This window comes from Acanthochromis polyacanthus, chromosome 7 (genome assembly GCF_021347895.1).
Source record: "Acanthochromis polyacanthus isolate Apoly-LR-REF ecotype Palm Island chromosome 7, KAUST_Apoly_ChrSc, whole genome shotgun sequence".
Taxonomy (NCBI): domain Eukaryota; kingdom Metazoa; phylum Chordata; class Actinopteri; family Pomacentridae; genus Acanthochromis; species Acanthochromis polyacanthus.
This window is the reverse complement of record NC_067119.1, coordinates 38275231-38293459: the sequence shown is the minus strand read 5'-3', so window position 1 is coordinate 38293459 and position 18229 is coordinate 38275231. Positions and strand designations below refer to the sequence as shown.

The 18229-nt window shown below is 40.8% G+C and overlaps 1 protein-coding gene across 1 annotated transcript in view; it reads left to right on the top strand.

Moving 5' to 3' along the window:
* The window catches only part of abca2 (ATP-binding cassette, sub-family A (ABC1), member 2), a 130583-nt gene that overhangs the window by 24960 nt on the left and 87394 nt on the right, over positions 1–18229 (top strand). The window contains exon 2 of the mRNA XM_051950629.1: positions 14790–14883. Within this exon, the coding sequence (XP_051806589.1) occupies positions 14790–14883 (94 nt within the window). The remainder of the gene's footprint in view (positions 1–14789; positions 14884–18229) is intronic.

Sequence of the window (18229 nt, the reverse complement as noted above, 5' to 3'; positions counted from 1 at the left end):
CTCATCATAAGCCAAGTTCTTCTGCATGCATTTTTCCCTCAGCTCTGATTCCACCCACTTTAGCCAGGATGTGGGCAGAGGGCTGTTCACTGATTCTCATTGTTTTTTTGCAGGAAGCCATGGTCCTTGCCAGCATGTGGGTACTAACTGTCTCAGGCACAGGGGAATTTTTATATCCCCACCCAGAAGGGCTGACTCCATATACTTGGCCCATGAGCGGTTCAATTTAAACTCTATGGGCCTCCCACAAAATTGAGACCATTCACAGTGCAAGGGCTCCTCAACAAGATCCCTTTACAGATGCAATTGGTTTGTTTTTCAGAAAGGGTTCAGACATGTGAAATTCAGTGTTCTGTTGCTGTGGAAATGGCTTCTTTACAAAACTTAATGGACAAAGGAAAGACTTTCCCCACCCTTAAGGTGTACTTAGCAACTATTTCCAACAATATGCCTGCCATATTGGTGGGACAGGACCCCTTGGTGGGCTGGGAGGGGCACTCTGAAAACTCGTCAGTCTCCTATTTGTACGGGATGCACTTTAAGTTTCCTCCTTTTTAGCCACTAGAACTCACTGATTTGAAAGTGGGGACTTTCAGACACTGCTGCTGGCACTGCCTCCTCCAAAACATGTGAGTGAGATCCACATGCTCTCTTTACAACCAGCATGCTCTAAGTTCCTCTAAGGGGAATGAAAGGATTACCCTACGATGCCCCAACATTGCTTTAATGCCCAAAATATTAGGATCATGTTCCCAACTTAATTTTGAGTCTTTTTAGCCGTTGCACTTCTCCTTAGCAGAGCTTTAGTGTTTACATGCATGTGCCCAATAAAGTCCTTGTACAGCTACACATATATATAAATAAAACCATCAGGAAACTTTTTGCATCCTGGCCAAAGACCACCATCAAAACAAAAGCTTTCCCACTGGATTGTGAATGTAATCATCTTGGCCTACAGCTGAAAGGAGATTAAAATACTAGAGGCACGCCTGCCCACCCCACCCCAGGAGAAATGTGCTACAGCAAGTTGGGCTGGCTACTTGGTTGTACAGATTTGATGTAGCAGTGCTGTTGTTGGCTCACTTGATATTAAAGGGAACTAGAAAAGCACTCGGAGAGCGCATACCTCCGCCATGCCGTTTGTTTGTTGGCCATCTCTCAATTGTCCTTTGACCTTCAAAAAAATCCTGGATCCAGACGGTGATCCGGATCACCTCCAAAATCTAATCGATTGTTACTCTTGCTTTTCCGGGCATCCTGTAAAAATTTGGTGAAAATCCGTCCATGACTTTTTGAGTTATGCTGTTAACAGACAAACAGAGACACACACACACACACACACAGACGGACAGACAAACAAACTCCGGTGATTACATAAACTCCTGGCGGAGGTAATAACAGACAAGCAGACTGAAAAATACCTTCTATGAGAATGGAACTCTGTCAAACACTCACTAAATGTCTGAAACTGAGTACCTTCTGTCAATTCCTTCTACCTACTTTTGCACTTTATTTTTTTTTATGAGGTACTGAGACTGCTGAGTCATTTCTGTGGAATTTGCATTGAGAGTTAAAGAAATTGTATCCTGTGTTAAAGAATGGACCAATGCAATGGTGGCAACAGCATTACATGAATGTATTCTCAACAGCCTCAAGGGAGATATAAATAATGGGACTTGATGTGTTTTGGACTCATTTGCAGGACACTTTTTAATTAGTATGTTGTTTTAAGTTTTGTTTCCAGTTATCTATGTGCCTTGTCTAAGGCAGGAACTTGCATTCTGTGGACTTCCTGTGACTGCATCCTGCTTATTATTAGCTGTATATACTATATATAAGGATGATTCAAGGATTACTTGTTGATAGTGTTGCACAATATACTAATACTAGAAAAGTACTGCGATAATGCACACTTCAAAACGATGCTAAATCCTATTTTATTAGATGCTTTAATAGATAAGCAGTGTTTGTTGAGAGCAGCATTTCTGATCATTAACATCGCTGTAAGACAGCCGGACAGTGTCTGCAGCTCTGCTTTCCAGCAGCCAAAGTGGGTGTGACAAGTGTTTTTCTCTCTCTCTGGCAGACTTTACAGCCCCAAGTCATAGCTGAGAATTCATGTGCTGATGCCGACCATCCACAGCTTGTGGATAAGGCAGTAGCACAAAATAAAAAATGGACCTCAGTTCACAGACAGTGAGGGAAATCCCAGGGTCACCACAAAGCCTGTCTGTAAAAGATGTTTTCAAGTTACGCAGACCGAGGCACCCAACTCATATTAATGAACCATTTTGCCGACAGATATACTGCAGTCATAACAGTAGTAATGGTAACTGTTTACCTTGACTTGCCTTTTTAGCTGACTTACCAATGTGGAAAATATCTATGTATGCAAATGTGGCCTTCATACTCATAACAATAACTTTATGAAGCTGCTAAAAGTCTGATGTTCACAATGCAATGATGCAATGAGTAAAGTGATATGTGGTTGCAAATAAAGTTAACTTTAAAAGATATTAGTTATGTGTAGTGGATGCTTAAGTACTACACAGAATGTTAAAGGTCAGCCAACTCTCCACAAAATATTTTCACCTGACTACATCTTTCCCTTAGGCTGCAAGTCTTTGTGTACATTTTTATCTACAAATGGGCATTGTTGTGTGTCTGTGTGTGTGTGTGCATGTGTGTGTGGTTCACCCTCCGTCCCACTCTGACTCTAAGTCCCAAACACTGGTTTCATTGTACTGGAGATGTTTTAAATGGCATCACTGGTTTGCAGCAAAGACGTCAGCTTGTAGATAATGAATAATGTTTCTACTGTCAGCAGACACACGTGTGCGTGTGTGTGTGCGTGCGTGCGTGCGTGCGTGCGTGCGTGCGTGTGTGTGTGTGTGCCATGTTTCAATGTTAACATACTAGAGATCATGTTAGAGTGCTTGCTTTTTCACAGTACAGTATCATATTTTGCTGTGTTCTCTGTAATAATTTTTTTTAAATATGTGTGCCAATGCACAATACAAGTCATCTCAGGGCACTTTATACAGTAAAATCAAGACCTTACAAAGATACTGTGTGTTAGGTTCTTTCTCCTTCCTGTATTCATGTCATTGTAATGTGATCCAAAATTTGGTATTGATATTATTATAGTAGCACATACGAAGGGCTCATAACTGTGAAGCATTTCTCATGGTTCTCTTAAAAGAGCCTTTCAAATGACTGACTCGTTCATGAACGTCACATCTCTATTTTATGCCCATTTGGCCAAAAATGCTCACTCACTCCTGTAACTCACTCCACTTGTTTTTTAATTAGCAGATACATTTACTTCTGATTAACTATGAACGGTATGTACAGCTCCCAATTTCTGATGCAAAGCACAGAATTAAAACACACCCAGTTATCAATTCCTCACATGTTCTGATGATCATTTTCATGTCAACTGACACTCTCACTTTTTAAAACTGACTATCATGATGCCACTTTGGACAGCATGCTCAAACTCTTTATGTACAAAGTTAGATGGGATGAACCTCTCCACTCTTGCCTTTGAGCATTTATAAAGTTAAGCAAATGTATTATTTCTATTATCTTGCACCTTAGCCATCACTTGATTCCAACTCACTAAACTTAACGTAGTGAACAGTTCACAAGGGAGTAAGCTCACCAAACATGCACACAGCTATCATAGTTTGCCTGAATGGCTGCTTGCTCCTCTTGTCAGAACCATTTATAATGACAGGAGTTTGTTAGAGTAAGATCATTCTTTGGACTACAGAAGCAGATGTGGAGCCTCTTACTAAAGCCAAGCGTGCAATCTACACGAAGCTGCTCCTGCTCAGTGTGCGCCCTGGTAAACGGTTTTTAAAAAATAATCCATTTTAAGAACACTCCAAACATAAAGTGCTTTGTAGCTGGTTCTTCTAAAAAACTAAATGAGGAGAGAGAGAAGCTGGCGAAGAAGGAGAGGTCCGGCTCAGAAACACCTGGGGCCTATTTCACGAAGCAGGTTTAGTGAAAACTCTGAGTTTGTTAACCCCGAAATGAGGTAAACTCAGAGTTTTCCATTTCAAGAAGCGAGGTAACTTAACCCTGAGACAGAGGGGTAACTCTAGCCTGTTTCACAAAGAGGGGTAACTTCAACTCTCGGTCAGTTACCGCAGTAACAGACTCTATAACTTTAACCTGGTCGGCAGCAGGTTTATCTGAGAAAACCTCGAGTTTCTCTCCGTCTCCACCCTCTTTCAGCCACACACGCTGTTTGATTTCCTCATTCATTCAGTCAGTAAGCGAGCGAGTTTTGGCGTAGAACAGCTTTTATTAACGATCCAGTGGATAAAGGAGCAGCATTACTGCACAGATAATTAAATATTCGTCGGTAGATTGTTATCAGACCGAGCATAAATGTTGTCGCATTTCCGGACAATTATCGGTTTGAGCGGTACCGTTTCGTAATCGTTTCAAGTCCACAATCTACATAAACAACCTAATCCGTCCTTACATTTACACTACCAACCAGTCATGCTCTCACATCCAGCAGATATTGTGTGTTGCGCTGCGGTTCTTTGCAAATGGAAGTTTTTATATAATGTCAGAGATGCAGAGCACTACAGTAAGACAACTGTATGCAGGACAGTCAGAAAAGTTTTCCTGGCTCTGAAACCACTTTTACTCATCATTGTGGACATAAATCTGTCAGAACATCAAGGAGGAGTTCCACAGAATTGCAGGTGAATGATGTAGAGATCTGTTACATTCATTTTAAATCATATTCTGTTAATGACATTGTGCTGCAACCTCAGACTGGGATTAGTCATTTGAATTTCTTTTAGGATTTCCCAGTGTGATTGGCTGCATAGATGCACACACATCCCCATCACAGCTCCCTCACATCATGAACAGGAAGTCCATTCACAGCATAAATGTGCAGGTAGGCTACAGGTAGACTGACTACTGTTTCTAAATGTTAAAGACTGCATCATAGTTCAACATCTGTCATTCTCTGCACTGTCCAGATCATATGTGATGCTGCATACATCATTTCTAATGTGGAGGCCAAGTGGTCTGTGTCTGTTCGTGACTCCAGGATTTATGGAGAGTCTAACCTGAGCAACAGACTGCAACGTGGTCAGCAGCCTAAAGATTTTCACAATAGAATTCTCTTGTCTCTCTCCTTTAATATAATCTGATGTATCCACTATACATTACAGGAGAGTTTGATGGCCTTCTGCTGGGTGACAGGGGTTACCATGCCAACCCAGGCTGATGACCTCATACCCTGACCCTGAACCAGGCCCCCAACAGAACTTCAACCGGGCTCACTGCAGGACCAGAGCCTGGGTGGAGATGACCATAGGCCTGCTGAAAGCCCGTTTCCAGAGCCTACGTCTCCTCAGGGTGACCCCTGAGAGGGCCTGTGATATTACTGTGGCATGTGTTGTTCTTCATAATATTACCACTATTAGAGGAGAGCAACACCCTGCCCTACAAACTGAAGACCCAGATGATGAGCCCATCCACCTGCAGCTATCCAGGACAGCAGAGCAGTCAGAGACACCGTATGCAATAATCACTTTAGAGTTTAAGTCACCATCATCACCACCACAGCAAATAAAGACATGATACACATTTCATTTGGTCTTCTTTATTTCCTACAAATAAAAGAGATAGTTCAGTTCATGTTCCAGTAGTTAACATAATTCACCTGTGACCATCACCACCTCTAACTTGTGCTCCAGTATTTCAATTTCCAGATCTGTCCTCCTAATCAGTTTTTTGGATTTTTCTCAGCAAATGCAGTTTGTAAATCTGTTTTACTGATAACTGGGAATACATAGAGGACATTCAATTATACAGTTGCACATGAATTCCACAGAATGAAGCTCTGGTGTTTCCTGAACATCCATCTCACTGTGTCAGTCTGTGCAGTGGAAGCTGAGGAACCATCCTGCTGCTGTCCAGCCATGCTCTGTTAAAAAAAGATGAGAATGTGCAACACTTCAGTGTAGGCTAAATGTCACACTCTATATTCCACCCAAAATGTGAATGGGAAGAGAACTATCAGTAACATCCTCTGTATGCCTTTCTGGATCCCCCTCTGTAAAGGCAGCAGACACAGTTTCATCCTCTTCATCCTAGATCAGTGACATGTTTCAGTAAACTTAAACTACCATTTGGATAAATCTTTGGAGTGTTGCCTACTTACAGTTACAAGGTATATATATATATATATATATATATATCCATGACCTTTTATACCACCCGTTTTACAGGCATCTACTTTCTTTCTGTTGGCTGAGCAGAAGTCTATGTTAGTTTAAATAGGCTTAATTATTTAACAGGACATGATATGGATGCAGACATTTAGGCTATGTGTGGATAAAACAACTGTACAGTCAAACAGCCACTTAATATTTACACTACTTTACAATGTAAAACATGATCAACATGAAGTACCTCCATGAGATAATGCCGAGGTCTGACCTGTTTGAACAATGTTTTTATATTTCATCTTAAGCTGCTGGGATTTCCCCTAAATGAAATAACTTACTAGGCTACCATTCAGACAGTTATTCCCTGTAATATTATTACGATTACAAAGGACTGCATTTAAACTTACGCATTGATCCGGGCAGCAGTGTTCTCTACGCCGTCTCTCTCTCTTTTGCAGCTGCAGCGGTGTTGCACTTCTTTCTTAAAACGTGTTCAAACTCGCCATATGAGCGCGTTAAAAACTTCCAGTTCAAAAACGCAGCCTTTCGCTTCGCCGTTTCCATGGTGACTCGTCGAATCGGGGTTCCATTGATGCTGTCTTTTCAGACTTGCGGTGCACACGCGTAACTCCGGGTCAAATTACTCTGAGTTGATTAACCCAACTCAAATCAGCCGTTGTGAAACCGAAAACTCAGAGTTTTCTATCTCAGAGTAGATCAACTCAGAGTTGTGGAAGAAACCCAGAGTTTGTAAAACCTGCTTCGTGAAATAGGCCCCTGGTGATAGGAGTGCATGAGATACCAACTATAGGAAAAAATAACATGACACGCATACAGACTCAGACTCATAGACCTACTAAATGTTGGATGCACCAGTATGGCTAATGTAGATTTTCAGTCAGTGATCAATTTTTGGGCACCAAGTCTGAACCCTAAGTAAACCGCTGATAGCTACAGTAGTGAGTGAACAATCAGGTTTATTCTGAAAACAGGTTAGGACTCAAGATTGCTTCCAGCGTTCACCGTGAATTTTGGCTCTGGTTTAGTGTTCACCAAAGCTTGTGAAAGATGCCGTTTGGTTTTTATTACGTAGTGTACAGTCGGTTAAACAGGACTTTTAAACAGGACCTCTCAGAACTCTGGCTGTAGTATATGAACATTTAACATGTAGGTTTGCCCACTGAATCATCCACGACCCTTCACATGCTCTATTCTAAGCATTTGAGTGGCTCCCTTCTGGTCACCGGCTTCACTGCCCTGCATGCAGGACACAGAGGAGAAGGGCCACCTTTGTACCCAGGGCTGTGCTCATCTCATAAACCTATAAACCATATCCTGCACCTGTGTACACTGTTCATCCATGTTTGCACTAGTATGTGACTGTGCTGTTTTTTTCTTTTCTTTTCATTCTATTTTTTATTCTTATGTTCTTACTTGTTCTACATTTGTATATATATTTATGCCTATTTGTTTTATTTAGAATGTAGAATAGAATATTTATTTTATTGATCCTTAATAGGAAATGAATTTGTCAAGGACCATGTTAACATAGACAACAGAGAACAGAGAAAGAGGAGTGAGGTGTGGTGGGAGTGAGCTGATGGAGGTCCCAGAGCTGGTAAGGGAGGGGCAAGCTTGAGAGGATGAAGGCAGAAGTTTGTGTTGGAGGAGGAGTGTGAGACGCGATGGTCTGCCGTGTCTTTCCAGTCTCAGTGTGTGCAGTAGGAGGAATGTAAACAATGATGACAATCACAGTGAACTCCCGTGGCAGATAGCATGGCCTCAAACTAACTGCTAACAGTTCATTTCTGTTTTATAAAGTTAAATAAAATTTTCTGAATCTGATTTTAATTTGAAAACATCTTTCTTCTACTGCTCAAAAAAAGGTTACAATTGCAGAATTTGTGGGTCCGATAAGCTAAAACAGTGAGTTGAAAGACACTGAACAGCTGGTGATATTCTCTGTTGATGCTTTAATAAAAGTTTGGCACCTTTCGTATTACATATAGTCAGAGGATCCACTGTTGATATAAAGAATTAATTATTGCAGTTTTATAAAGAAAAAAAATAGAGCTGAAGTGTCAGATGAGGTCCTTGGCAGCAGTGATACTAAGTTAATGCTGCAGAAATTTGACCTCCAACATGTAAATTTGGATACGCAGTGAAACTGCAGGATCACAAAGTCTAACAGTGTTCTGCTGTTTTGTTAGTCAAATCAGATGTTTGCTTTTGCTTGCCAGGACATGAAAAGGAATTTTAGCAACAGGCCACCAAAGAGATGTTTTTTTTTTGTTCTGTGTGTATGTGTGTGTTCAGTTGGTAGAGTCTGTACGGTCCACATTTATCTGACATCTATAACAAACTGTCAGTCATGCTGGACTTGAACATAGATGCAGAATATTTGTGTGTGTATACATGTAAACAGTGTCACTTTTATTCCTAAGTAATACAGTAAGTGTAGTTATGTGTACAAATCCTATCATTTAAATGTGCTTGATAATGTGAGAGAAGAGGTTTTGTTTGGCATTTGTGTGTGTCAGTAGTCTTTTGTATCCTGCCTAAAAGGCCCATTTGTCATTGATAGAAACACACACACACACCAGCTGTGTATGCGTGTGTTTGGGCATCCAAGACTGATACACAAAGACATGGTTCTCATGGGTCTGTTTGGAAGATGTAACAAAAAGAGAATTATGCTGTCATATTCAGCACACACTCTGAGATGCAGTTCCTGAACTTTCAGTGCCCTCATGCGGCCTCTTCACCACGTTGTTCATCACTGCATAATGATCACAATACAGAATCTGACTGGAAACTTTAACTTCAACCTTTGACATGTGCATTTCTGACTTAGGACTGTCTGGAAAAGTCAGATGGCCCTGTCCCCTTGTCTCCCTTCATCTGCTCCTCTTTCCTCTCCTCTGCACTGCATGCTGGGAGTTTGTGTGAGTGAATGTGTGAAGGTGGTGGGAGTGGGTGGAGCTGCTGAGTGATTGCTGGAGTTGTGGATTATTGTCTGTCGATTTTTTTTTTACTCCATTTCATTATAAAGTAAGAAAAGTTAAGTTAAATTAATCTGTACTTTTGCTGTCTAAAACCTAGTTAGCAGTTGGAATTCACTGAATTTTGGCAGCTTTTCGTTGGGAGGGCTTACCTCCCCCGCCTGTCAGGTTACATGCTACACTGTGGAGTAGGTTCTGCTGGCAGTAGGAGAACAGGTGTATCAGTTTGTGACCGTCTCACCATTTTTTTTGTGCTGTGTCAGGTGTCCTATTCATTCCAGATAAACTACTGGAAAAAGATCTGGAGTACTTTAGCAAATTTGCAAGTGGGTTGAAAATGGTTTTGATGCCGTGTACACAAGCTCGGGCTACAAACAAGACATGATGCACAAAGAGATGCCAGAGCTGGAAGTCACCGTGTGTTGTGCCAAGCTGAGCAAACCTTACAACACTGGTCAAGCCAAGTACCCCTGACTGCAGCCCGCAGATCGGGGCGTGCCTCAACGTGGGCGGAGTTAAACGTTGAGCTCCGCCCACCTTGAACTAAACGTGGGCGGAGTTAAACGTTTAACTCCGCCCGCATAGCGCAGTTGAACCGTTGAAGAAGAAGAAGAATGTATTAGAGAAGAAGAAGAAGTTTCCAAAATGGAGGTAAGCATGTTTATCTTTTGTTTAAACGTTGCTGTTTTGCTATTTTGTGACAGACAAGGAAGGAAGTGATATTATTTTATCTCCAGTTGCATTATCTCCTTGCATTAGTTTCAGACTTACGTCAGACTTATTTATTTTGTCACGTGCTAAGTAGCAAGCCCATTAGAAAAGTGACGTTTAACAAAACATTTAAACGATGCCATTCCTTTTAGAATTAGACTGATTCAAAATATTCAGAATAATCTACTGGAATTGGAGGAGAAGCTAGAGGCGTGGAGGTTTGCCCTGGAAAGGAGAGGAATGAAGGTTAGCCGCAGCAAGACAGAGTATCTGTGTGTGAATGAGAGGGACCCAAGTGGAAGAGTGAGGTTACAGGGAGAAGAGATCAAGAAGGTGGAGGATTTTAAGTACTTAGGGTCAACAGTCCAGAGCAATGGAGAGTGTGGAAAAGAGGTGAAGAAGCGTGTACAGGCAGGCTGGAACGGCTGGAGAAAAGTGTCAGGTGTGATGTGTGATAGAAGAGTTTCAGCTAAAATGAAAGGTTTACAAAACTATTAATTCAAATGGATTGGATAGTATAGTTCAATTATCTATCTCTGTTACAGAGAATAGAGCACGTGTTTGCTGCAAACAGCCACGTCATTGCCACATGGTTTCCACCATCATCCACAAACCCCATGGATCACCTGCCGGTAATTTGTTAAAAAGTTTTGCTTTTGTAGTGGAGTTTGAGCATTTCATATTCAGTTATTGATATCTTTTTACAGGACAATGCAGCCAGTCTCCAGTGGGTTCTGCTTCCTATTTGTACCTGGACACTGGATACTCTGTAAATACATTTATATTGTCCTCTATTATGACCTTACACAACAAAGTTGCTCATTGCTGATTTAAATTTTTTGGTATATTAAATGCAGCTTTGTTAGTATTTCTGTAACATTCCATAACTTTATGTGTTTGGTTGTATTTGAACACATTTAACAGATACTGAGGCCACAGGCTAGGGAGATGTTCTTTCTAGATCCCCTCTGTGGCAGCGGCTGGAGAGATGAGAGTAGAGTCCATCTAGTCAGGTTTTTAGGACACCTTCCAAGATCCTTCCTGGACAGTGGTAGTTCTGTTTTAAACCACTTGTCCTTTGTTTGTTTAATAAATGCTTCTGTTTTTATTTGAATGCATTAAGATGTTCCAAACAAACAAAAACAAACAACAAAAGTGAGTGTTTGCGAGGGATAGAAGTAATTGTTACCTTATTCTTATTTATTTTTACATTATTCTATGCAGATGGAAACAGAACCATATGTTTTGTTTGTTCAAGCCCATTACAAAAACGTTTGATTTGAAGTTCCAGCCTCTTCCAACTTTGTTCCAAGTGTTGCTTTAAAATGGTTTATTGTACTTTTATTTACTCTTTGACCAGGCACATTGCTCACATCTCCTGGCCCTTGGAGGCAGCTTGGTGTGAATGATGTTCAGGTGAGACATTACTACATTGCATTTGCTAACATTTGCTATTTCCTTGCCATTCTTTTATTAAAACACTGCAAAGATGCTCCACCAACTGTGGCGTATTTGTTTTGATGGTAAGAACTACTCAGTATGTTATATGGATGACATCTATAAAATGTTTTATCTGCATTTAAAACACACTCTTTGTATTGAAAAACTGTATCCTGACAGAATGTGCATGATATTATATTAACCAGTATCTCTGTACATTGTAATGGGGGCCGGTTGTGATTTCAGTGAGGTTTTGTGCAAATTGTGACACGTTATGCTTGACTGTAGCGATGAAGGTATTATTTTTGGAAACATATTTTAATCTTCTGCATTTCCTTCTTCACAGGAAAACATGCTGCAGATTAGAAGATGGTGGTGTCTTGTTCTCCTGCAGAACTTCCCCATGCTGTAAGCACCCTCAGTATCACACCTTTAAACCAGATTCTTTTAAATCACGTTTTACTGTATTCACTGTCATCTGACCTGCATGAATGTTTTCATTGTGAATGTTTGTTGTCATTAAGTCACCATGATCTGAAGAAGAGAGATTGCAGCAAAGAAAAAGGCAACGAGAGCAGAAAAATTACAGGTGAGGGGTCATGTGATAAATTGGTATATAGTAAAACTATTGCTCAAAGACTGATCCCCGCCACTTATTTCAGGATGTGGCTGAAGTCCCCCTGAAAATGTTTAGGCTTTCAGAATCTGCCCCTGAAGCATCAGGTACTGTTCCAGCCAGCATTGTCTCACACATATCCATCAAGGTTGTTGAGGTTCCATGTCACAGAGCAGTCATTATTTCTCTGTGTACTTAAAATCAACCACTTAAATCTTGCATTTTCATTGTGCCTGTAGACACCACAATCTGTTTCCTTTCTAGATGAGGCTGAGAACAGGACTGGGAACAGGAAACGGGGTATATTGCCTGAGATGGGTAGTCTCATTTCAGTGTTTTCTGCAATCTCCGAGCCTTTACTTAAATAACTGTTTTCTTTATTTTTGTTTAGGAGAATCCTTTGGTCAGGGATGCAATGGCAGCAGCCCGGTGGTGTGGGACCAGAACTTTCAAGGGAAAAATTTCCCTTCCCCAAGTTGTTACCATGGCCAAGGAGCAACGCGTGAGGGCAGGGAACTCCTGTGTGTCTGTGATGGCCAGGAAGAAGAGACCGCTGATGTCAGAGAACCGTTCCTGTTTCTTTTTAGTCTGCAGGAAGACTATGAGACATTCTGTCAAGAAATCATTGACAGGAGAAACATGAAGGTGTTTTGTGCTTTTGACAGAAAAGAATAAAGTTGTGTTCAACGGTGCTGAAGCTTAATTCATTACATCTGACCCCTACAAATGTACATGGTTCGTGAGTTGTACAGACTCTGATATATTATGTCTGGCATAATCATATACAGAAAGTCTCTATACAGAGATTATGTTTTTGTTTCAGTTATGTAGAATGAAGGCCAAGCTAAGAGCCCTCTTTGATTTGAGGAAAGACATGTAACAGACTGTCAGTTCAGTCTTATATCCTTGAGTGGATTAGTGACACTTTAAGAAAGTCATTAGTGCAAAGTTTAGGAAATCTGTGTTATCAGCCAGGAATAACCATGCATGGTCAGGTATCAATGGCAGAGACATTGCTGCTGTCTCTGATCTCCTTTAATGTAGCTGATATAATTCAGTGTACAAAAAAAATCCAAATGTGTCTATGTATGCTGTATATCACAAATTTCACTTCACTGTTTCAGTCCAGCTAGCCCTAGTTAGACAGGGTTTGAGTTAGGTGAAAGTTGAACCCAAGTAAAAAGTTGTCGGCTATAGTATTACAACTCCTGGCAAAAATGATGGAATCACCAGTCTGGGAGGACGCTCGTTCAGTTGTTTTAATTTGTAGTAAAAAAGCAGATCACAAACATGACAAAAAACTAAAGTCATTTTATTTTGCAACTTTCTGGCTGTAAGAAACACTAAAAGATATCAAGAGGAAAAGTTGTAGTAGTCAGTAACAATTACTTTTTTAGACCAAGCACAGGGATAAAATTATGGAATCAATTCTGAGGAAAAAATGATGGAATCACCCCATAAATTCTCATTCCCAAAACTAGCTCCCATATCAGATTACATCTGCTCATTAGTCTGCAGATTAAAAGGAGTGATCACACCTTGGAGAGATGTTGCACCAAGTGGATTGACATGAATCATGACTCCTACATGAGAGATGTCAGCTGAAACAAAGGGGAGGATTATCGGACTTTTCAAAGAGGGTCAATCACCACGAATTGTTGGAGATATCCCAGATTGGTTCTGCAAATGATCATCAAACTGACGTGGGACGAGAAAAATTGCAGCAGCAGCAGCAGCATCAAAACCAAGTTTATTTGGCCCAGCAGCAACAACCAAATCCACAGTCTGCATGAGCAACAAGCTGGTTTGGTTGGAAATCAGCAAACTGGTGTGCTGCAGCAACTTCCAATCACTCTTGGTCTAAAAAAGTGATTGTTACTGACTACCACAATTTTTCCTCTTGATATCTTTTAGTGTTTCTTACAGCCAGAAAGTTGCAAATTAAAATGACTTTAGTTTTTTGTCATGTTTGTTATCTGCTTTTTTTCTAAAAAAAATTAAACAACTGAACGAAAGTCCTCCCAGACTGGTGATTCCATAATTTTTGCCAGGGGTTGTATATGTTGTATTTGTGGGATTTGATACTACAAGAAAAATGTTTTCCCAAAGAACTACTTTTTGGCTCTAGACCTGATCCTGATATAAATAGTAATGCTGATATAAAATTAATCATGACAGTAAATCACATAAGATGCTCGGTTTCTAGGCCAGCATTTAGAAGCTGTATTGACGTTTGTGAATGTGCTATTAAGTCTCCGCCACCAGATGGTGACAATAAATGAGTCAAGCTCAATGTGGGCGGAGCTAAACGTTTAACTCCGCCCACGTTTAGCTCAAGGTGGGCGGAGCTCAACGTTTAACTCCGCCCACGTTGAGGCACGCCCCGATCTGCGGGCTGCAGTCAGGGGCTTCTCGGTCAAGCCAAGATGAGCATCTGGCTTACAAGGAAAAACAAAATGAGGGGATCAGAATCTGTAAATGTTGAACCGATGTTCACAGGTGGCTGCTCATCTCAAGATAGAGATTACATATTACAAAATGGGATCAGACAAATTAGTTTCTGTCTGAGGTGATGGAATTATCCTGTGTCCTGTAGTTTTCAGTTCTGAATATTTTTTTTTGTTTTTAATCTCTGAGGAATAATGTGGTGTGAATGTGTTTTTTTTAAATTATTATTTTAATTTCTTTGTTCTTTCTATTGTGACTTAGAAAAATATGACCAATAAAGAGCTGGTTAGTGGTCCTCCTCTCCTCTTTTATTGTAAAAACAGTGTAAATAATTCTGCCTATTTTCTTCATTTTTCCACTCAGTGGGTGCTGGCCTTTGAGATCTTCATCCCTCTCGTCCTGTTTTTCATCCTCCTGGGTCTGAGGCAGAAGAAGCCAGCGATTCCTGTCAAGGAAGGTAAGGAGACATAATACACGTGAATGAAAACGGCAGGGGGACAGATTGTATTAATACAGTGGACTGCACACTAATGGTATGGTGGCTGATATACCATTGAAATTCCTAGTATTTCTGATTATTCTCCATTATACAGTAAGAAATTAGTGTGATCTGAGATCTAGACTATTCTTTTAAACTAGTGGCACTGGTCCATCAATTTAGATTCACCATCATTTAGGTACACCCAGTTTCTTTGTGCATAGTACAAGCACTGATAACTTTCATTATTGTTTCTGACTCTATTGTTTCAGTTTAAAATATCAATGCTCTCACACCAAAAACACTATAGTATTCGCAGCAATGCTACTGCTGTACTCCTTGCAATGAAGTAGATACCCAATGCTGATGGTGTTACCACATCTCAGTGTTTCCTACAGGTTGAGAGTTTACTGATGGTGGAGAGCGGTGTGGTATGACCAATATGCATGCAGAGACTCACATGGATGCGTTAATCTGGCAAAAAATAAGAACCAAGTGTGGGTTTCAAAAAATTGTTCTCAAATTCATTCCGTTTGAAAAACAGACGTGAAAAGTGCACAGATTAGCTGTTTTAGGAAATTACTGCCATTTTTTTCCCCCTGTTAAAACCAATGGGCTAATGGCAGAGGTGTTAAACAGCCAAACTTTGAACACCCTTATTTTAATATAGCAGCTCCAGGCCAGAGTGAGGGACTGTTATTAAAGTAGAAGATTTTCAAGAAACACTCACTGAAGTTTCCAAACTCACAAGTCTTTTCATTCAGATAACATTGTTTGTTGGTTTTAATCTTTTCAAGGTGTCTTTGGACACACGGGCGGGTGAATTACAAAGGGTTTATTAACACAACTCAACATAAACACTCCATATGGGAGGGACAGGGATAAACAGAACGGGGAACTAAACTAAAAGCGACGGACCAGACGGCCGTGGTGGGGGCTTAACTAAAGCAGGGAGACGTGACTCACGTTATCCGGGGGGAAGCGGGAGACGAGGCGGGGATGGGGCTGAGGAGAGCCGGTGGCAGAGCTGTGGCAGAGACGGCGGGGCAGGCAGAACCAGAGCAGAGGGGGATTGCAGGGCAGAGGGGGAAGATGAGCAGACGGGGGGTTCCAGGATGAAGCGGGGAGAAGACAGAGCAGGCGAGGAAGTCCAAGGTCCAGGAAAGAGACGCAGAGCTTGACCAGAGGTGTGCATTCGATGGGGAACCGCAGGCAATGACCCAGCGTTGAGCTGTTGGGGGAGCCAGGCTTTATGCACCGCTGATTACTGATTTGCGCCAGCTGCGCTCTTGCACAGCTGCCCTTAATCAGCTGGAGAGCAGAGCAGGAGAAGGAGGGGCCGTGACAACTAAATAAATTTTAAAAAATGTCAGTGAGTCCTGTATATAGTTGCATTCATCAGATTTATTACAGTCATATATTTCTATATATGTGACAAATAACACTGCTTTTGCTAAATAAATAAACAAAAAAGTTAGAAAGAAGGATTTACTAGACCCTGGTCATATAAGACATTTTCCATCAACATACAAGCAACTCATTTTGCGCTGGCTTGTTTGAATGACCCCACCTCTCTCTGTCCTCTTTGGGGTTTGGTTTAAAGAGCCACACAATATCCTATCAGTGTCTCCATTAATGATGAAGGACGAGCAAATCTGTGTTTTATATCCACATTGGGAGGAGCAAGGCAGGGAGGGAGGGAGGAGATGATGAATGGTGGTGTACTGGTGTCAGAATACCTTCTGTCCTTTCCTCCACGTTAACTTGTATTAATGTGTTTGAGGCACAACAGTGAACACTACTGTGTCATGTCTTCTTTGATCTGTCTGCAGTTGTGTCTCTGTGTTGTATTATCAGGTATTTAAATGGCCAAACATATACTTGTGTTATGTTGTCAAATATGTGATCAGCCCTGCACCATGCCCAGTAGTTTGTGTGTCCTGAGTTCTCCTTTTAGTTGTGTTTTACTGACCTTAGTTGATTTTTCCATTTTTCGTTCTTAGTGCATATGCCTGTAGTCATTGTAGCACCCAGTTTATTTTGATGCTTTTTGTCTTTGTTCTTGCTTTTCTTTCTTTGTTTCTCTCTTTCTGGCTGTGTTTCTTTCTTTCCTGTGCATGATACATGTTTTCAACGTGTCGGCTGGACCAGTGTGTAAGTGTCACCATCACTTCATTTTATCCTGGCGCAAAATCTTGACTGACAAGACACAATAATCAGAACATTTTGGTTTTCCTGTTAACCAGGATGCATTAACCCTCTTTTGGAGATGTGTTTCTCTCTGTGTGTATTTACACTCGGTGTTGGCTAACCTTCATCTATGTATCATGGTCTTCCATGTCACATAGAACCCAGAACCAGTAAATCTCAGTCTCTCAGCAGATAACATGTTTAACTGTGAGGTCACTAAAAAAACATCTGGTGATAGGAAATGTTCTTATCAGCTTATTAATTTGATCAAAAATGGCATCAGGCCAGGTTAATTAAAAAAGAGCAAATGATTCTGAACAGAGAAAGGTCTCTTCACTTGCAGTCATTAATGAATTAAAAAAAAAACAGCAAAAACTGTTGAGCTACATGAGGATGGGATTGTTTGTAATAATTTAACCATCACTTCTTTTGGCAAGAATGAGATATGTCAAGCAAACTTATGAACATGTAACTCCACTTACCGGTGTACAGGGTTTTTGTTTATTTTATGCTGTCTATTCTGTCCTATATGGTTCCAGTAGTTACAGTGTACCGTAGCGCTGGTCGATGCCTCCGCTCCACTGAAGGCGCTGCATGCTGTTCTGTGCCGTGACTGAACCAGATACAGGACACTGAGCTTGCTTTAATGACTGAGATTTTAAAATGACAGACCTTTCCTAAGCACATTATGTACCGTCCTAATTATTCGGCAAGTAGATCGCACTTTCTTCCTTATTGCAGACTGAGAGGTGAGGTGTTAAGGCATCCTGCTGGTTATACCTCACTGTCAGAGATGTGAAGAGCAAAATGCAACATGTAGCCAAAGGTGCTGAGCAGAATACTTTACTTATTATTGTTATTTAGAATTATGAATATTATTATGGCACCATGACCTTTGAGCACAATTTCTATAAGTACCAGGAAAGATGTGACAATGAAACTATATGAAAATAATACATTTATTACATTATTATATTTATTTTATATTATGTCTCTACAGCATAATATTCATCTGCATTGCAAAGCAGATGTTACAGGTTGTAGATTCGGTTTGACCAAATATGTTAACGTGGTCTGACTTTCAAGGAGAGCAGTGATTTCAACTGAAGAGACCTTTCTTCGTCACAATGAATTG